At 42.1% G+C, this 22,032-nt stretch overlaps 1 protein-coding gene across 1 annotated transcript; it reads right to left on the bottom strand.

Moving 5' to 3' along the window:
* Nucleotides 1-314: 314 nt before the first annotated feature.
* Nucleotides 315-20,666, bottom strand: cUnh5orf22 (chromosome Un C5orf22 homolog). Its single transcript, XM_079173763.1, has 10 exons — nucleotides 20,459-20,666; nucleotides 13,506-13,651; nucleotides 11,972-12,121; nucleotides 8,635-8,768; nucleotides 7,994-8,286; nucleotides 4,904-4,966; nucleotides 3,922-4,043; nucleotides 2,726-2,792; nucleotides 1,873-2,012; nucleotides 315-1,761 (listed from the first exon to the last, which is right to left on the bottom strand). Exons 1-10 carry the CDS (start codon nucleotides 20,528-20,530, stop codon nucleotides 1,605-1,607), a joined length of 1,344 nt encoding a protein of 447 aa, XP_079029889.1. The 5' UTR covers nucleotides 20,531-20,666; the 3' UTR covers nucleotides 315-1,604.
* Nucleotides 20,667-22,032: the final 1,366 nt, after the last annotated feature.

Raw genomic sequence — 22,032 nt, 5'->3', positions numbered from 1 at the left:
CATGGCAGCAACTCAATGCATTTAGGCATCTAGACGTGGTAAAGGCGACTTGCTGAAGTTCAAAGAGAGCATCAAAATGGGGAAGAAAGGGGATTTAAATGACTTTGAACGTGGCATGGTTGGTTGTTGGTGCCAGACGATCTTGAGGGTCATAACACCATGAGGAACTGGAGGAATACAGCTCAACAGCATGTGTTTTGTGAACTTCATTACCTTTTTTCTGGCCATGTTGTGAGATCACATTCAAATATATTGGCTATGGTCATTTATTGGCTTCACTTTGAGTAGAATAGATTCAAACAAACAGTCGTTACTTTTTGCATACTTTGTTCTAAAACTATAAACAGCAAAGGCGTACATCACCAATTGACACATAACCCTCAGTTTACACATAAGGGCCTGTGAAATGAGTTGCTGCACACCTCCAGTTTGAGGTTGAAGAAGAAACTATCATAATCATCATATGTGTACATGAAATTTGACCTCTGCATTTAACCCATTTTGGGAGGACACTTTGAAATGTGGAGCCGGGTATCGAACCCCCAACCTTGTGATTTAAGGACTCTTTATCATGTGGAGCCGGGGATTGAACCACCAATAAGCTGGGATCACAATACACACAGAGGGAGAGCGACTTAATTCTCTACTCAGGTAGACATTACTACTCCATGTCTTCACATAGATAGTTTGCTTTCATATCAACGCTCTGCATGTCATAAAGAGCAGCTTTAACAGTTAGCTTGTGTTTTTCTGTTGACTTAAATTGGCACTAGTTTTAGTCAAATATGGGCAAGTTTGAAGCTGCTTTAATTGATTTTTTTGTCTGCTGCCTGGTTAGAAGGTAAGATACAGTTTAAGCTGATGACACCTGCCTGACGAAAGCTAAAATAAGCTGATTATATATTATTCGAATTCTTCATTGCTACCAGCGGCCACTTGTTAATAGTAATTTAATCCATTGTTATACTGATGTGAGCAGCATTAAGCATGTCCATTTTGGAAAACATCTTCATAAACCCACACAGTTGGATGAGAAAGCAGTATGAAACGCACACACACACACTACTGTGGTATATCCCGTTACATGCAGCTGCTGACACACCGACAAACCCTCCAGCATCACTATCCCGAGCTCCACTCTACTGACTCTCCTATACTGACAGAGTTCTGAAGACTAGACAGACCAGCAGAAACATCTGCATCCAGGTAAAACTCATTTAGTTAACCTGACCCCTTTGATCCTATGAACTATACAACCTGCTGTATCTGACATCCTCCATCTGCTCCCTTGACTCTTTGTACACATTTGTTTTATTTTAGGAGAAGTGAAGTGGAAACTTTGACTACAATAATTACAGAGAATATACCTTTAAACTTCAATATTAATTAATTGCTTGTTTGAGTCTGCACATGGGATTTGTTGACTATACTTTAATTAATCATGACCAACAGCCCCAAAACATGTCTCAGCTTTTGGCGATAAAATATAAATTTACTTAAAGATTCATTGCAACCAGCCTCTGATGTGTCATTTTTTATGTGGTTGTCTTTATCAAACGGTACATCCACTAAATCCAAAAGTGACACATGTATGTGTATGTTTGTTAAGAGGCCTTTGGTTGGCAGTCCTGAGTCTCGATGCTGCTGTTTTCATAGTCTTTGTGTACGTCCAGTTGTCCATACAGGCTCTCCAACACAGCCAGTACTCTGCTCTGGACACAATCCACCTGCTCTACCGGACAGTATTCATCCAGACTGGACCTGAAAACACACACGGTAACAAACCCATTTAACCTTCCTTCCTTTACTCCTATACCTTTAACAAGATAGGCTTGAATTCAAATTTGAACTATGCGTGGCTGTATTATTTACCTGGACATAGTAACAAGTGTAGGTTTGGGCACAGCCTTCAGAAACAGCTGTACAGCTGAGATTAGTCTGTCGATCTCCTCATCGGTGCTGATGTGGTGAGGCAGCTCAACGGAGTCACAGGTTAGCCCCGCCTGATGGACCTGAGAGAGAGCAGGAGGGTTGAAGGAGGGGAGAGTGACAAAAAAATCAGGAGGGACGGATGGAAAAAGCGATCGAGAGTCAGGATGAGTGGGAAAACATGGAAGAGGAGAGAAGCTAGGAGATCAGATAAAAAGTGTGAATCAATACACCAGTATGGAACTTGATCTATCATTTTATTTGAGTTATCTATGCCTTTACTTTGAAAGGCACTGTACTATCATTATAATTACAAAATAATTTCTGAATGTTTCATTTACATCACATAGAAAGTTAAATGGCCAACTGTCATTTTGAGTGACCCCTTCCCCCCCAATGTTGCAGTCCTTAAGGTCTTCATCAGGCAAACGGAAAGTATTGTAAAAAACACCCATGATCCTAAATTAATCTATGTACATAAAAATACAGGTGAGTGGGTGTCTTTACTGCGATTTGTTGTCATTTACTGTCGTACTGGTTTCTCTCTTTGATCTCTGCGTTTCACAGAGGGCGGAGCTTAGACATGCACAGAGTAGAGAGACGCCATTCAAACACTCACCAGTCCACTACCTTGTTGCTCTAGCTATTAATATGAAGTGACACATTGAGATACACAGTCATTGACAGCTGATTCACAACTGTAATCGGCCACTTGAGGTTCACATTCCTATCAACAATTCCAGTAACAGTTGTTGTAGCAGTGGCACATACAGTTGTAGTACATATACTTTCTTACCATTTCATAATCAGGGCACAGATTTCTCGACTTCAAACTGGAAACCAGTTGGGCTAATTGAGCCATGCTGAAAACACATGGGAGAAAAAAAAGGAAAGTAATAAAATGTCTAGCACATAGGGAGAGTCAGTACAGGTGTTTTCACTTTGTTAGACGTGTTAGACCCGTTCTCAGGACTGTGAGGGAATGTACAGAATGTACTTGATAACATCTCTCTGACATCCACCATCATTACTACAAGCCCTTTTCACAGAAGGTATTTTGCAACCTGCAGTTCTGAAAATAGAAGCTGACACCGAAGAGGTGTGTTACACTTGCATTCTCTCTAGTGTCCATCAGGGGGCGACTCCTCTGGTTGTATAGAAGTCTATGAGAAAATGACTACTTCTCTCTTGATTATTACCTCAGTAAACATTGTAAACATGAGTTTATGGTCTCAATCTCTAGTTTCAAGTCTTCTTCAATACAGCATGATGTTCATTTAGTAAATGATGGTCCATTTAGAGTCAAACAGACCATAAAGCAGGGGATGCTTTAGGGGCGGGGCTACCTGGTGATTGTCAGGTTGCTACCACTACCAGAGCCATATACAGCATCTCCGCAGTCCTAATATGGTCAGTTCTGTTCACTGGTTGCAAAAAGCCAAGACGGCGAACTCAAACGGCAGTCTACAAACCAATCCTATATACAGTCTACGCTATTTTGACATATAGTAGGACAAGCATGTTTTAGTTGCTTTGTCCCCTTCAGAAACAGGAATGGATGGATTAATTTATTCACTACTTGTCCTAAAACCCGGGAATGAGTTTGCATTTTTGTACTTCCTGAGACTGAAGAAGGGCCATTGTTGTCATTTGGTCCATCTTTGCTTTACCTCCTGACAAGTCAAAATGCTGCTGTGAAAAAGTCCACGGGGAGATTTCTGTTGCTCAATTTCATCAGCTTTGCTCATTGTCTGTGATGTAATGAGGAACTGATGGTTTTTTTTCTGACCTGGAGTATAGAAAACTTTTGCAGTGACACACAGTCCTGATTGAAAGTTTGTGCACACAAGCCAGTGAAAAAACAACGGTTTTCACAGGTTAAGTACATTCCCCTATGATAAGTAACTGAATACAAATGTTGTAATATCAGGAAAGTGTCCCTCTGATGGTTACATTAACATCTGTGATCAGGCAGCATGTTGAGGACTTTACCCAGGGTTGCTGGCCCAGCGTGTAACCGTCTCATCCCCATCATCCTCGAGCAGATCAGCAAATGCTGCTTCCAGGTCTTCTAACTGATGTACACGACGATCCACACACTCATCAAGCTCCTCCTGGACACACACACGTTAATTAGTTACAGAACAAAGCACTAAAACTATACTACAAATTCTTCTGTACTGTCATTGTGGTATGACTCCTTAGATATAAATCTATAAAGAATACAACACTACTATGTGCTCCTAAAGGTAGCGGTATAAGTATAGATGGTGTAAGTTAAGTCAGTCAGGTTGCCAAAACGCACCAGTATGCTACCAGTAAGGTTGCTCTCTATATGGTAGCCTGATGGAACCAGACCAGGGTATTTGTGGACATTGCATCATTTTTTATGTTATAGTCTCCTTTTGATGACACAACCGATGTTGAGAGACCAGCAGGCTCACTCCATTAATAGGTTATGTGTTCGGTCGTGTGTGCATGTGTGCGTCCACGCCTGAGTAAGTGTGCGCCTCTGTCTTTGTCCACTTCAACTGCCATCGGTGTGAGAATGCTTAGATAGTCCCGATGACGAGATGGCACTTTGCATGGTATCAGTGTTAATGGCTGTGAATGGGTGAATAACATGTAGTATAAAAGCGCTTTTGAGTGGTTGGAAGACTAGAAAGGCGCTATACAAGTACAAGTCCATTGATGAAGTGTATTATATGACGACTTTGAGCACATTGCTTGTCTAACTTTACATCGTCGCTTGTTTTTTTTTAGTTTGACGTCGCTGGTTGTATTCGTTCAATAACACAATACAGAAGTGGTCATTGCACACACACCTGGTGGAGTTCTGCAATCTACTGAGTGCACCTTTCTTATTTACTCATGTGTTCAGAGTTATGTGTAATAGTCCTACTGTGTGTGTGTGTGTGTTGGGTTTGGACTGAATATCATCTTTGGTTAAAAAACATGTATAAAACAGTCTGACCTCATCAGCATCAGGGCTGGGTCCTCTGAAGTTGTAGAGCTCCTTTAGGATGTCGTACTCTTCCTTGACACAGACAAGACAGACCGACAACATGGAGCAGAGATCAATTCAAGGTTCCATGTATTGCATTTTAACTACAGAGGGATCTGTGTAGCTGGACATAGTTCTATATGTGCATACACATTTGTTGTGCTTCAGTCTATCACTGGTATGTTTTTTTTAATAGGATAAAAGGGTGAAAGACTGGATCTTTACCTGTGTAAAAAATTTGAATTTGGGGCATAATAAGATTATGCTCATCAGCTTGAATTAAATATAATATATTCTCTTGTAGGAAGCGGGGGCACTGAATCACAATGGGTTTATCAGAGATCAGGTTCTTGGCAATTGATTCACATTGCCACCTCAGAAATAAACCTCTTTTCTAGGTAGACATGAAATGAAATTTCATGACTTGGCATTGTCCATATATGTCCTTGAAGAAGAAAAACACATCCCTGTCATGGTTTTCATTTGGGGGGGGGTTAAACTGTTAGTAGCAATCCATGACAAAATGATATGGTTCTTCTACATAAACTACAAATATGAAAAAAAAAACCAATTCAATTAAATAAACAGTTATATTTGTTGTATCTTTGTCATATAAAGATATCAGGGTAATATGTGTGCTTATGTTTCCCAATGTCAGGTATCTATTTGATCATGTGACATGACATTACATTGCTAGTTTTGGCGGTATCTATCAAATTTCTGCTTCGACAGTTCAGGTTCTTTGCTTACAAATTAACAATTATTACACAAATTTAAATTTCCCATTTGTTGAGTGAATTCAATCATTAAAGGGTGAATTCTATATTTTTTTAACCTGCCTAACTAACCAATTAGGACAACAATTTTTGAAATTGGTACAGTATTGAGCCAGAGAGCTGTAGACAGCAGCCGCTCACGGGCTGAAATGTTATCCTTTCGGGGCAAGCTGGCACTGGTTATACTCTCCTCCAATCACGAGCAGTCGTTCGCCCACTGTACATTTGTATTCGCATAGACGGCCAATCAGGACGTGCCTACCCGCATACGTGCGAACCCCACAGTATACAAGTCAACACACCACATCGTTTTTCTCTTAAGTGAACGGCGATTTGCCCGTCTTCCCAACGCCTCAGCAGGGACTTGAATAGAGCGGTGATGAGCAGAGCGCAGAGGGCTCAATAGAGCAGAGATGACATGTCTATGGCAGGGTGCATCTCGACGGAGAGCGCCGTGTTGCAGAGGCCCCACCATGACGTGACGGTGAGATATTTAGCCCCTTCCCTTGGTCTTGTTGTTTTAAAAAATTACATTTTTCAAGAGCTCAATACTCTACTCTCTCCGGCTTCCCATAACGTCTTGTTGAATTCAACTAAACCGAATATACGTTCCGACTGCCCAGTGTCAAAGCACTCAAACACACACCGGCCATTTCCGCCCGGCTTACATTAGTCATTTGGCAGACGCTTTTATCCAAAGCGACTTACAATTCAGATTCTATCACATTTCTACACCGGGAGCAATTGGGGTTAAGTGTCTTGCTCAAGACACATTGACATGCGAACCGCCGATCCTGATCGAAGGGCGGCCCTGCTATCCACTTAGCCACAGTCACCCATGCTTAAACCTGTTGTCCCCAATCAAGACAGACAGAGGGGGTTTATTCGACATACTTCCTGGTTCCAAAAACGACGTGGGAGTTAAGACCTTTTTATTTTTTAAGTGTCTTGCAGGACAACCCTGCTCTACCACGGCCTTGGTGTTCCTGATAGCTCCTGGTCGCTGTTCGGTGCTGTGGTACGCAGAAGTCACTCAGATGATGGTGGTCCAGAGGGACAATAGGCACACTGCCCATTATGGGTCGTCCTCTATAGGCTTGGCTCCTGAGAAGGACAGGCAGAGGGGGGCTGGTCTGACCATAAAGGTTGTGCTGATTATCCAGGCGGCTATAGCTGGATCCACCAAAGCAGTGGATAGAGGGCTGTCTCATGCCACTGTTAAAGTGCATGCAGCAGCAATTTCTTGCTGCCACAAGGGTCATTGCGGCAGACCTTTCGTTGGCTACCCTCTCATGAAAACTCTTGGTGTTGTCCATTGAGACAGCTTTGCTGCTTGCGCTGACCTCAGCTAAGAGAGTATGTGAACTAACCACCCTGTCGGTGCACCCCAGTTGCTTGTTGCTTCGTGGTGACCGTAGTGGAGCTACTCAATACAAATCCCTACATTGTTCACATGAACATAAGAAGTTCTTTCAGGTCGACGCTTATACAGATGGATGCCTTTTGTCTTCCACCCCAGACAGGGGACAGGAAGACAGTTACATCTGCTTTGTCAAGTTCCTGCATTGGCTTGTTATTTTGAACATCTCTTTGTGTGCTGCAAGCCTAAAAAGACCCTTCCACTGTGGTCTGCGCACACAGCAGTGTCAGCAGCTAATTTATGTTCGCTGGGAGAAGGGGCGATGCCTTGCCTGTTCATACGCTTCTATCTCTTGAACATGTCGGCCTTTTTTTAGGGATTGTGCTCCCTGGGACAACACAAAAAGGTTGGGTGTTGTGTGTGGTGTGCAGGGTGTCCACCGCATATCTGTTTGATCCTTCAAGGGTTAGGTGGGTCTACTCAGTTCAGTTAGGTACTACCTGGGTTGGCTGGGCCCCCTACTTTTCCGCCGTGGTGGCCCAGGTCATAAAGAAGTAGGTTGGCTGTAGCAAACTAACCGTTAGTCGGTCAGGATGTGTGGGGTTGTGTCGATGTTATGTCGCTCCTAAACCGCTCCCTAAAACAGATGTAGGATGTTGAGCATTGAGTGTGCTGCCTCATACACTGTGGTGGGTTCGCAAATCTTTAGGTCGGCACATCCTGTACATTTTCGAACTCGTGCTTGTGATTAGAAAAGAATATCAGCCATGTAATCCAGTAGAAGACTCCCATCTGTGCACTAGGGTTGCAATAATGTAACATTTGTTACTTCAAGGAGTAAAAGTGGTAGGACCAGCAGGGTAAAGTGATCACATCCACGGTAAGGAGCCACTACAGAACTAGAGGTGTATAAGTGGGATATACCTGTGTGTATAATTCCTTGAAGGGATTCTTACACGAGAAGAAATCCAAATCAATGTCCAAGATGTATGGTTCTGTCTCACTAAGAACTGCAGAAATTCTTTTAACAACATAACTGGTGGACCCTTCATTGTCATCATCATCACCCAAGCTTGACATGTTGCTGCTCTCTGCTGGTTGCAGTAAGTCAGTACATCTAGAGACGGGCTCAGAGCAGCTGGCCTCCCCAGCTTTATTGCATTCTGTACGGGGTCTCTTGGCAAACCATCCCTCTGTGTCCTCTTCAGTTTGCTTCCCTGAAATGTCCCACAGAAAAGCAGAAAACAGAGTCAAATGGAAATGTTGTTTTGGTGTTTTTCAATGAAAGCTGAAAACAAAGTTAAATGAGTCAGTTGATTTAATTAATGTTCAACTCAACTAGACTGTGTACTTATGATCTGCATATGATATGGTAAATGCAGCCTGAGCAAATAACCCTGTTAAGAGTGTGCACCCCCCACAGGTGGTAGAGAACAAAAACATTTCTGGTTGGATATCTGAGTAATCCAATTACTAATGCCTCTAACTCTACTAGAGTTAGAGGCATTAGATTAGAGACCCCGACCTGTCAACTTTCCACCTGACTTTAGTGGCTCATTCCACACCTGTAAGTGACCAGTGACTTGGTTGAACAGGATTGACTTTGACCACATTCAGCCGGAGAGGTTTAGAGTTCTCCAACTGCTTCTCCGAAAGATACAGACCATCACTGAGGAAGTAGTTGTCTGTACTTGTCACCCTGCACAGAGAGTAGAGGGCAGAAACACAGAAACAAAGTGAAGTTCATGACAAACCAAAGAAGGAGGACAAGAAAAAAACAATCTGTTCTACTTTTAAAAGTCCTGTACTTCTACTTAGGTGTTTACAATTATTCTGGCTGACAGACCTCAAACCTGGGTGGAGCTGTGTTGGAGCATGGCACAGTCTCGGAAGCAATTTAGGGTGAATTGTCTGAATCGTGATCAAACCGCCGACCTTCCGATTGGAATACGACCCACTCCACCTCAGAGCCACAGCCGCCCAGTTTGTAAATTCCTGCTCTACCTGAGCAGGAATGAAGTCGCTCTCCCTCTATGAGTGCTGTAATTCGAGCTTCTCTGTGCTTTGAGTTTATAACCAGGCCGGCCAAGCGTGCCTTTTAGTGCATGTGAGCGTGCCCAACTGGCTAGCTCATGTCCGCCGCTTTGCAAGGTGCTCATACTGCGATTACAGCTGATAATGCCGTCACGCCTGACGTCGTCGCCGCAGATGTGTAGTGCCCACCCTCCGGTTCCCCCCAGCTGAACACTATTAGCTCAGTCAGCACTTTTGTTATGTTTGCGCTGTTAGCACCATTAGCTACTAGCCGCCGAGTCAGTAGTCACCATGTTGAGAGCCATGTGGGGGGGCAATAGATATGCTCTGAATTTCATATAGAGGACCTTTTATAAAGCAACAGAGGATTTCATACCTGCTGGACCAAACTGCCCCGAGGAGGAGAGGCGAGATGGAAGCTACGCTAGCCCAGCTAGGACCTAAGGCTTGTCCACTACCTAGCCCAGGGGTCGGCAACCTTTACTATCCAAAGAGCCATTTTGCCCTATTTTCCACCAAATAAAATTTGTCTGGAGCCGCAAAAGCTATTTGATGTCAAATTTCTCGCCACATATCAAGCATACAGGTAAGCCAGCATCGTTGGCAGTGAAAGCAAATGAATACGTCCACGCAGAATTAAACTCTCCATTTTCCTCCGTGACTTTTCTTCTTTTGGATTTATCCATCGATAGTTTACCGAGGGTGGAGGTCTGCAAATCATGATCAGTCACCTACAAGGAGAAGCTCTTTAAGTCGTAATATGCAAGTGGCGGATCGCGTAGCGCGGCCGTTTTTGAATCTATTACCATTTTGCTCGACAGGGTTCGAATCCAGGTTGATGCGATCTTTCCATAAATATATGTTCTTCAATGTATTTCTTCATACGTGGCTGTGATGTAGTGCTCACTTATACAATCGTAATCCCCGCAATATATATGAGATGTGGCTTTTAGATCTCCAGCAATATGTTTGTGAATGTGTGACGAATCTGACAACAGAGGCAGAAAACAGCTGCTGCTGTTACGCGAACACAACACACGGAAGGAAACCAGTAGGTTTGAAACCTGTAGGACCGGCACCCACTGCATGCCCAGTGTACGTGAATAGTCACGTGATATTCGTTTTAGTTAGTTTTTGTTTGTTAAAACTCGTATTAAACGTATTAGTGTGGATGTAGCATCAGGGAGCCGCAGCAGACGGGCCGAAGAGCCGCATGTGGCTCCGGAGCCGTGGGTTGCCAACCCCTGACCTACTCCAGGCTTTCTGATGTCCGGTCGCAGAAAAACAAGATGGAAGAAGGCACATTCTGATTTTGGAAGCAAAAGATATAGCTGTTTTATTGTACTTTTATATACATTATATAACTATATATTTCACTTCTTTTATCACTAATAGTGTTCAATCTATCTAATACAGCAGTTTGGCATCATTTTGAGAGCCTGGGCTATATAAAAACCTGTAAAACATGGCTCATTTTCGTCTGAATTTCAGTTTTACGGGATGCAATTGAACCTCATTTCTTACAGATCTGAATCCAGAAAAACATCTAAAAAGGTACGAAGCGTTTCAATATTCATGATCATGGGCTGTGTGATGATCTACGGGAGAATAATTGTAACTTTCTAATGGTTCGAAGTAGAAGAATTTGGAAGCTATGGTTCGATTCAGTGTCTTGTCCTAGTGCTCTTGGATATGCAGTGTGCGTGTGAAAGTGCCGTCGGTCGCGCCTGGGATCGGTAACGGTGAACATTGCTCGCCTTCTCCTGGCGAAAAGTGTGTGTGTGTGTGTGTGCGAGGATCGGGGCGGAACTCCATCATGTGCGATACAGAGAGCAGAGGAATTGTAAGCGAGCGACCATGTAGAGACAGACATGACATGCAGTCGTGAAAATAAATTAAACAAAATTAACTCGACCTTCAAGGGGGGGCGGGCTGCCCCCCTAATATAATGGTTGGGGAAACACTGGATCATATTACTCCTGTATTAGCTTCTCTGCACTGGCTCAGGTTTATAGTTAGGGCTGGCTGAGGGGGACTTCCTAGGATACACTGAGCTCCTCTCTCCTCTTCTTCTGTGTGAATTCATGTCTCATTAATGCTCATTACGAACTTTGCTTCTTCACCGGAGTCTTTGCGCTTTCTCGCCTCACAGGTTTCCATGGATCGTGGTTATACCAGGACCATGGTCGTACCTCCTGCCATGGCATCTATTGCACTTCTGTCCATCCTGGGAGAGGGATCACTCCTCTGTTGCTCTCTCTGAGGTCTCTTCCTCTTTTCTCTCCGTTAAAGGTTTTTTTTGGGGGGAGTTTTTCCTGTACTGGGACAGAGGATGTCGTACGTGTACAGATTGTAAAGCCCTCTGAGGCAAATTTGTGATTTTGGGCTATACAAAATAAATTGAATTGAATTGAATGAAACAAGACTTCTGGCTAACCCAGCAGCGGGAGGTCAATGACTGTCGAGTACTGTGATCCCATCTTTACAGAGACCTGGCTCCATCGTTCATCCCAGATCATGCTGCACTTGACGGGTGGAGTGCAGAACTCCAGTGGGATGAGAGGAGGTGGATTTAAACACAGTCAAAGTTGATGGACCATGTTTTCCTGATGTTGAATTTGTTATGTTAAGATATCGGCCATACTAGCTGTCCAGAGTATTGTTTTTGTTGCCACTGTTTACATTAATTATGATGCAAATTCAAAAGATGCACTAAAGGAATGCGCTACGTTTTTTAGTTATGTCATGTTTTTCTTGTGTTGTAAATGTATGGGGTCAGATCAGTCTCAATAATTGCAAATGCCCACTGACAATAAATGATCCTTGAATCTTTGAAGTGACGCTGGGTCGGTTTAGTGTATGTCCTACCTGATGGTGGTGGTGGATGAGTCTCTTCCTACAGCCATCCTGTGCTCGCCCTCGCTAATCTGCTGGGCCCAGTATGGATGCAGCCACACCACACATGACACATGGCCAGCATAAACCATGGGCATTATCCAGTTTTCTATACTCAACTCACTGAAAAAAATAAAAAAATAAAAACATACAGTGATTGGTGAAGTCCAACACAATGTAACATTTTGCCTTTAAGAACAGCCATCCATCCATTACCTACACCCACATTTCCTGTGAAGGGTACTGGTGCAGTCAGTGTATAACATTTTACACAAATCCTACCAGAATAGACTTCTGGTCTACATGGGAAAATAACGTAAACCTCTTTAAATCCTCTACTTCTTGGCCTGCCTTTCGCTTTACGGCTGCTTAATAACCGTTTGAATTTGATATCACCCTTTGATTAACAAATTAATTTTACATACAGCATATTTTCTCAATATCGCTTCACATTGTAGGCAAGTTCTGTTTCCGGCACGAAGTATGGCAACACATCACCTGTTGAGTAAAATAATGTTAGATTCAGGTGCATATGTTAGATGGGTTATTGCTTAGCGAAATATAAATTACCTATTTTTTAATAAACCAAATATCGGTGTGGTCTTTGTTTGTGAAAAAGTGCAAATGTAGTGTTTGAATATGATGACCTCACATATTTTCATACTCCTTTCTATGAGACTAAATATATACAAGGACAACACGAAGAAAGCTTCTAGACATGAACAAATGATTCACTATTCTGTCAATATAGTATGTTTATAAGTGTATAAACATGTATTTTATAAGCACATTTCTGCACATGCAAGCCAAAGAGAAATGTCTTACTATCCTAAGACAACACATTTCACATCATCATGCTGCTGCTGCTGCTGCTTTTAGTCCATTGAGCTGTTAGTTGCCAATCATTGACAGTCACTTGTCTGTCTCCTATCTTTAAGTCATAAAGATTACATTTGTCACTCAGTCATTGAGATTAATTAGACCCTCCGTTTCAGTGGGATTACTGAAACCACCATGAATTCTTATCTGAATTTTGAAACATTACTTTCCCTCTCCCCCCTCTAAAAATATCAGTCAATTTAAGGATATGATAGCACCGAACTACTTTAGTGAACTAACTCTTTAAAGCTTTCAATCACCCAGCCATGGCCAGCAGTGACCTTGGTCAGAAATGTTAGCTCTATGATGTGCAAACAACATTTTCCAACATCACAGAGGTGATAACATGGCCACATCATGGCTGTGATCACTAGGGAGGCACCGATGGTATAATTCTGTGCCGAAGCAAAGATATGGTTGTTAGCTGCTGCCAACGCCGATGTTTTGGTTGTTGTTACTTTGCTTTTGTTATTTATTCCCCTTTTGTGCCAGGGAAACAAAGACATCATTCGGCATATACACTGACATTCATGGGCAGCAAGGTGAAAATCTGTAAATGTTGATACATTGCTGCATCCCAAAACTTGGATTGTAACCGTGATTGTAACCGTTTGAAACAAAATCCTACCTGAAGAGTTTCTCCTTATCAAACACCGTTTCAGCAGACATGTTGACAGGGATGAGCAGATCAGGATGGGAGTCTAAGTGAATCATCTTGATGTTCTTCAGTGGCAGATGTCTCGATGCAATGGCACGATAAATATGACCCACCACCTAGTGAAAATACAGTCAAATAAGCAATTTTCAGATCCTTGACACATTTGTATGCAATGAGTAAACTGGTATAATATCTAAGCTCTTTGAATGCCATTCATAAATGGACTTTCTAGTCTGTGAAAAACTTCACATAACATGTCATTCACTTTTCAATGTATAACAGCAACAGCAAAAAGGCGTGAAACAAATATGTTTATAATATTTGTTGCATTAGAGATATTTGGGGCCCGAGCATGAACGTGTCAGGGTTGAAAGGTCCCCTACTGTTTTTGTAGAAATTATTCATTTTCTGATCCTCTTTGAGAGGCTAGGGATGCTCCAAAAGTTACACAACTGGCACACGCTTCAGAACTGGTGAAAATAGCAATGTTATGCAGTGGATGGGCTTGGGCGTGGCCAGCAGGCTCCATAGCGCCCAATCACACGCCATGATTGGGGGAAGTTCCTTTGATGAACATATTTAATTTATTTTTGGGAAATTTGGCCTAAAGCAAGTCAGCCATGTTAGATTTTGTCCATTCATTTTCATTTGAGGACTTTAGGATGCACTTTGTACCCATGTTCACACAAGTGATTATTTTTCATGTTATAAAGCACTAGGGGTGGGGGGGGGGAAATCGATACAGCATAGTATCGCGATATTTTGCATGGCGATATTGTATCGATACACGGAAGCCAAGTATCGATCTTTTATTCTATAAACTATAAACGTTTGATTTCTGGTGAAGTCAGAAGAGGTCCCGGGTCAGTATGATTGGTAGGAAGTTGGTCAAAACAAAGAGACATCGGAGAGAAAGAAATCAGAAATGCGACTATTTGCGTGAATCGCGCTGGATGCGCCGGAGAGGGGGCGTGGCTTATCGCCCTGAAAGCTATGTTTTCTCAATGGAGCTCGGATCGATCGGTGCTAGGCTATGCTAACATTGTAGCAGCTCCATCAACACTCAACATAACGTCATCTAGACGTAAATACGGCAGCGTCTTTTCATTGTGTGCACCATATGGCTGCATGTGAAGTGTTTCGCTCACCCGCTCAATCTGGCCTCACAACGGGCGTTAAATCTGCCAACAGCAGCCAGGCTCATGGGGAGAGTGCAGCGCATAACTGGCTCTCTGCCCTCGACGTCCACGCATCGCAAGTTATACCAGTTATATAACTCTTATATCGTACTTATAGAAGTTATAGACACGTTTGCATTCAGTTAAGTTTGTCAAGTGCATGCAACATTTATCACAGTGTTGGTCAGTCTGTTTGCTTGACAATCCCATTTTGCTGCAATAAAAATGATTGAAGTGAGATGAACAGACTGAAAACTTTATCTTATTAGATAAAACATGTTGACAGTTTTCCTTTGGGGACATAATTTGCAGTTGAAAAAAGGTAATAAATTGCAATATATGTTATCGTAATACTCAGCATATCGCAGTATCGTGATAATATCGTATTGTATCGCGGGATCTCTGGCGATTCCCACCCCTATAAAACACGTAAGCTCTATATTTCCCCCCGATCACTTTTAGCCTTTGAATACATTTTTGATGCGTTTGGTAAACTTCACTCACATCACAACCTGTGAACATTGTGAGAACATACAGTGATTGGGCTCATGTATGTTTCGGCTTAGTTAGGACAGTTGGTACACGTATTGCTCTCATGATTTTAGACATATTTCATGTCGGCTCTCATTCCCACCCGGAAGTCGGCCGTTATGAATTTTGTGCTGTTTTCACGTGTTTTAAGCAAACTTCAAACTCCTCTAAGGTTTATCAGATTTGTTTCAGATTTGGTTGGTATAACCCTCCGGCTATTGTGATACTAAATTGCAAAGGAATAGTTGACAATGAGGCATAAACACCTTTAAATCAAGCTCTATTTTTCACTTCTCTACCCACTCAAGACGATATTTACTGTCATCCCGGTAATGGAAATCCACCTCCATCAACTTTTTGTGAGTAAATCGTAAATCGGCCCGTCCCTATGAGTGACAAAATGTTTAAGAGACATTTCATTATGTCGTGGCTGATTGTACTACGTTTGTCCTTCTGCATGTTTTAGTCAGCTGACCAGTCTTTCTATCTTTGCTATAGTAACTGCAGAGCTTGCCATATGGTGATTGGCTAAAGGGAGAGTGGAAGGCTAAGGGGTTTGGTGACAACAACGCTGACACAAGTAGCCTCACGAGCAACTAATATTGACAAATGTAGTAAAGTTAAAAGTGCAATATCTCCTTCTGAGATGTAGAGGACGACAAGATGGAAGGTGGTAATACTCTCAAATACGGACTGTGCTAGAACCTCCAGAGTCCTGTGGGAATCACTGGTTTCTTGAGGCATTTTCCTCCAGCACATGGAGCTGGACACTGACAGCTTTAAGTCAATCACACTCACACTGTTAGGTTTTCTGATATTATGTTTAAAGCCACTGAACTACACTATTTCGTAAGACATTTAGACAGTGTGTCTGCTACTTGAAGCATATACTTAATCTCTCCAGTGTTTTGGCTTTCACTTTGAAAAAAAACTAGGTCCAGTTCTAGTTTTGTCCTACAATATCAAACACACCAGCACATACCCTTCTCATGAATTTTGAAGCCCTTTAGTAAAATAAAGCGGTTAGCGGTTGCTAACAAGTGGCTAAAGGAAACTAGGAAAGGTCATCCCGCTGACTAGTCCACCTTCACAGCCTTGTTGTGTAAACTCCCACTCATGCAACCACTGTTTAATTTGTTTAGAGCCTAAGATTAGCTAACTTTTACTTCTTGCATTCAAAAGTCATTTAAGTGGAAGTAATTTGTGAAGATTATCTTGCCCAACAAAACATGATAGTATCACTATTGCCACAGACTTTATTTTCTGCAATAATCTAGAAGGTGTTTTGTCGAGGGAACTGGTGCAGTTCTAACAAAATATGCCATCCCTGCACCAAACTAAAACAGGTGTAATGGCACCCATTTTGACTTGTTATTGGTTAAACAGAGGTTCAATTATTAACCTTATTATGAAGTATGAAGGGCATGCATGAGAAAAGTAATAGCACACATGTCCGAATAAAGTAACATTTATAGCTAGTTTGAATGAAGTTTCTACATTAAAAAAATCTGGAAGGAGTTAGATGAAGAAAAATGAATAATTTTTTGTAGAACATTTCCCACCAATAAGCTCCGTAAATGTCAGTCAAGCTTCCAGCCTTGCTGATAGCAGGCGAACCGAACAACAACCAGAAACAAACCCCTGCGTTTTATACCTTAATTAAAGCTGCAAGCAGCGATGGTTGCTTGTACTGGCGGAGAGCTGGTTGACATGGCCAGGTGTTTCCGTGACCATCACATACTCGCGCATGAGTTTCTGGAAATTACATATTGCAAATGTTTCCACCACTTCCTGTGTACACTTTGTGGCTCTAGAGAACAGGAGTGGAACATGCATTGTGTTGCTGTGCAAGTGTACATGGTAAATGTTGCCAGTAGGTGGCACTATGACTATGAGTCAACACCAGTGGCGGTTGGCCAATAGAGGGCCATGGGGCGTGGCCCCACCTTGAGCACCCCTCCTTGAGCCACAACAAAAATATATATATATATATATATATATATATACAGTGGGGAAAAAAAGTATTTAGTCAGCAACCAATTGTGCAAGTTCTCCCACTGAGAGACCTGTACTTTTCATCATAGGTGTACCTCAACTATGAGAGACAAAATCTGAAAAAAATCCAGAAAATCACATTGTCTGATTTTTAAAGAATTTATTTGCAAATGATGGTGGAAAATAAGTATTTGGTCAATAACAAAAGTTCATCTCAAAACTTTGTTATATACGCTTTGTTGGCAATGACAGAGGTCAAACGTTTTCTGTAAGTCTTCACAAGGTTTTCACACACTGTTGCTGGTATTTTGGCCCATTCCTCCATGCAGATCTCCTCTAGACCAGTGATGTTTTGGGGCTGGCGCTGGGCAACACAGACTTTCAACTTCCTCCAAAGATTTTCTATGGGGTTGAGATGTGGAGACTGGCTAGGCCACTCCAGGACCTTGAAATGCTTCTTACGAAGCCACTCCTTCGTTGCCCGGGCGGTGTGTTTGGGATCATTGTCATTCTGAAAGACCCAGCCACGTTTCATCTTCAATGCCCTTGCTGATGGAAGGAGGTTTTCACTCAAAATCTCACGATACATGGCCCCGTTCATTCTTTCCTTTACACGGATCAGTCGTCCTGGTCCCTTTGCAGAAAAACAGCCCCAAAGCATGATGTTTCCACCCCCATGCTTCACAGTAGGTATGGTGTTCTTTGGATGCAACTCAGCATTCTTTCTCCTCCAAACACGACTAGTTGAGTTTCTACCAAAAAGTTCTATTTTGGTTCCATCTGACCATATGACATTCTCCCAATCCTCTTCTGGATCATCCAAATGCTCTCTAGCAAACTTCAGACGGGCCTGGACCTGTACTGGCTTGAGCAGGGGGACACGTCTGGCACTGCAGGATTTGAGTCCCTGGCGGCGTAGTGTGTTACTGATGGTAGCCTTTGTTACTTTGGTCCCAGCTCTCTGCAGGTCATTCACTAGGTCCCCCCGTGTGGTTCTGGGATTTTTGCTCACCGTTCTTGTGATCATTTTGACCCCACGGGGTGAGATCTTGCGTGGAGCCCCAGATCGAGGGACATTATCAGTGGTCTTCCATTTTCTAATAATTGCTCCCACAGTTGATTTCTTCACACCAAGCTGCTTACCAATTGCAGATGCAGTCTTCCCAGCCTGGTGCAGGTCTACAATTTTGTTTCTGGTGTCCTTTGACAGCTCTTTGGTCTTGGCCATAGTGGAGTTTGGAGTGTGACTGAGGTTGTGGACAGGTGTCTTTTATACTGATAATGAGTTAAAATAGGTGCCATTAATACAGGTAACGAGTGGAGGACAGAGGAGCCTCTTAAAGAAGAAGTTACAGGTCTGTGAAAGCCAGAAATCTTGTTTGTATATAGGTGACCAAATACTTATTTTCCACCATAATTTGCAAATAAATTCTTTAAAAATCAGACAATGGGATTTTCTGGATTTTCTTTTCTCATTTTGTCTCTCATAGTTGAGGTACACCTATGATGAAAATTACAGGCCTCTCTCATCTTTTTAAGTGGGAGAACTTGCACAATTGGTGGCTGACTAAATACTTTTTTTCCCCACTGTGTATATATATATATATATATATATATATATATGCTTTTCCTGCCCATCCTCTCCGCACGTCCTCTCTACTCGTCTCAGCAGCGCTGGGGCCATTGAGAATTGGCCCAAAGGAGGCGGGTCTATGAAGCAGTTTAGCCAATTGCTGATTAAAGATATAAATGAGTGACATACAATTTAGCCAATCAGCGTCCTCAAACAGATTCAGCTTGGGGCCAAATTTGTTTGGCCCCAAGCTGAATCTATTTCAGAGAGAGCATGAGAGCGTTCTCATCAGGACTAGTCTCTACAGGCGAGCACTACTCCTCCAAGACCCGTTTGAGAGGAGAACATTGGCGGAGATTCTGCAGGCCAAAGAGCTGATCCCAGATCAGCCTGACCTCACAATCAGACAGCAGACTAGCGGCAAAGGGAAGCAGTACAGGCAAAGCTTCTCTACTAGCTGCACCAGACAGGTTTGGCTAGCTGGATGCAGTCATGCTAATAACTTATTTAGCTTTTTAAAACAACGGGGACAGATCCAGCACGGACAGTTAGGGAGTGAGGAATGAGGAGGTAAGGAAACATGAGAACACCAGGGCACACATGGAGAACTCTGTCAAGCTACATATTAGGCAAAGTGAACATCTTTTCTTCTACATAGTTGTCCTCAGTCTCATCTGCTTAACTTGGTCATGGAGGCATCAACATTTAATTGAGATGGTAAATTAACAGTGAAAACTCATCATAGCTTCATTTAACATCAGTATTCATAATTACACTTCATGTTTACTTCTCCTGGTCTTTACCTCCTATAACAAGGTCCATAGGGGCATCTCAATAAATACACATGTTCTATTATATATATATATATATATATATATATATATATATATATATATATATATATATATATATATATATACACACACACACACACACACACAGCTTATACTGAATTCCCTGTGAGGGTGACAAAAATGATGTCCTGACGTGTTTATCAAAGTGTTATTTACTGCTTTTTTCGTGTTGGAATAAATGTTAAATACTTAACTGCAAAGTAGTAATGCGTGTTTGATACTTTACATTTTTTGCATTAAATCATACTGGGATGTTTGCTGGAATTGATAGGATGGCCCCACCTAAAAAATGTTCCACCAGCCGCCACTGGTCAACACGTTTCAGAACATGACTCTTATCAAACATGTAAAGCATGGGGCAGGTTTGACCTGTACAGTCAATTTACCACAGCTTATTGGTTAATGACAGATCATGTTGACCAACATGCCAGGGAAAGGCTGTTCTATGAAACCTCAAACTTTAGAAGAGTTTATCACTAAAGTCTTCAGATTGTACTGAACTCATTCTGAAGTAAATCTCATACATTCTCTAGGAGGCTGCATTGAAGTGCAGCTATGACATTACAAATGAATTCCAGGTTAACTGTCGATATAAAAAAAAAAATTCATAATAATGAGCAGGAATGTGGAAGTATGTCGGTACGTGCTCATGTTGTTAGCTGTTACACAGTCGGTAATAAATCGCGGGACGTTAATCAACTAGCAGAATAGCTAGCTAGGTATGTAGCACACAGGAAGGCATTCTGTTGAAAGTCTCCAGAGACAACGCATATGTAATGAGGCCAGGCTTACATCGTGGTGGTCCTCCACTATCCACACCGGCAGCTCCTTATAGCACCTCTTCAGCGGCACACAGCTCATCATTACCAGACAACAACGCGTGTTTACTCCAGGACGTGATTATTACACGTGACTTTAGCTCATTAACGTCACGTCCTCGCGCCTCCCACTCAAGCACATAGTTTAGTCGCGTGTTTGATTGTAGAACAAGCTGGAGCCATTAAAGACCACCGGAAATAACAGCAAGCACTGTTATTCTGTCCGACTAGAAACAGGAGTCAGGATAAAAACATTTGGTTCCTAGTGTTTGGTAATAAATAGAATAAAAAGCGGGGACATAGAATTGTAAACAGTAGGTATATTAAACGTTCCAGCCTGAGAAGCGTTACACATGAGAAATAGTTGGCTTTCTACACGACTGGGTAAAAACACACCATAGGATACAAATTATAGAAAAGCAGATATGCATATATTCATTAAAATTAGATGTTTGATTTTTGTCTTTTTAGAACTGTTTTTTCTGTATCTGAAGTTATACTTGGTACATGACATACAATGACAACATCAAAATGACTCAGTAAGGAACGTGTAGACTTTATTGTATTGTGTGTGGTCCTTAACCCATGGTGAGTCTTTATAATACAGATGGCAGCGACCATGAAACAAGGCTTTTTATCGATAAAGAGCCTTTATTAATATTTGAGTCATATCACTCTTTTAACAATAGATTGTTTTTAGAGGTGAATTGTGCATACCCAGTAGGAGGAATAAGCTCACTGTGGGGTCAGTTCTGAATTGTGGGGCTTTCTCTTTTCTCGCATATGTAATCCTCCTTGATTCCTTTCCTCGCCTCCTTTTGTAGTATACTGTTTTATATTAACAAACAATTCTCAACTGTAGGCTCATGTTTTAATATAAATGTATAACAAGTAGTGATAAACTATTCAAGGAAACGCTCACATTTTACAGAGAAGTGTAAATGGAGATGTAAACACAGGAGCCGTGCTGGGACAGAAGAGGCGACGGGTCAAAAAAACACAGGACTTTGAAACAGGAGGCCGGTTTGTGTCCCAAAGTCACGTTAGTGTTTTCCCTCCTTGTGTTACACTGATTATGTAGTGATTCTCAGTCCAACCATGATGTTTCTCCTAAACCTAAGTGGTTTTGTCGCCATCGACTATTTCTTTTTTATCCAGCTTGACAATTCCTTCCACTCTTCGTATTACAAATTCAGTTTATATGGTCAAGTTTTTAATCATTTTTAACAGTTGATAGAGTAAGTGACAGGAGTCCATGATCCCACCCAGGATGCTATTAAGTCATTTTTTGCAATTTATTAACCAGACAGCGAGAACATAAGCGCTCTGTGTTCCATGTTGAACACAGGTTTAGGTTCATTGTCCAAACAGAAAGATGCAGTATGGAGGTCCCACACACACAGACAGCTAATCAGACAGTCAGGTACCAAGTGAGACAGGTGGGAAGCTGTGGTTCCAGCTGTTTCACACATGCCTATCTGGGCAGTCCAGTTTGTGGAACTTACCGCTTTCTCTTTCCTAAAGCTAGAACTCTGATGCAGTCCTTCA

The sequence above is a fragment of the Pholis gunnellus genome, assembly GCF_910591455.1.
Source record: "Pholis gunnellus genome assembly, chromosome: 14".
Lineage (NCBI taxonomy): Eukaryota > Metazoa > Chordata > Actinopteri > Perciformes > Pholidae > Pholis > Pholis gunnellus.
The sequence above is the reverse complement of the archived record's forward strand: the minus strand, read 5'-3'. Positions and strand labels throughout refer to the sequence as shown.

Bases quoted from the DNA above. Each gene is read 5' to 3' on its own strand.
- cUnh5orf22 (XM_079173763.1), bottom strand. From the start codon at position 20,530: ATGATGAGCTGTGTGCCGCTGAAGAGGTGCTATAAGGAGCTGCCGGTG. The intron at 12,122-13,505 runs GTAGGATTTTGT...TATTTTTTTCAG, and splicing joins GATAAGGAGAAACTCTTCAG to TGAGTTGAGTATAGAAAACT. The intron at 8,769-11,971 runs GTAGGACATACA...CTCTCTGTGCAG, and splicing joins TCATCCACCACCACCATCAG to GGTGACAAGTACAGACAACT.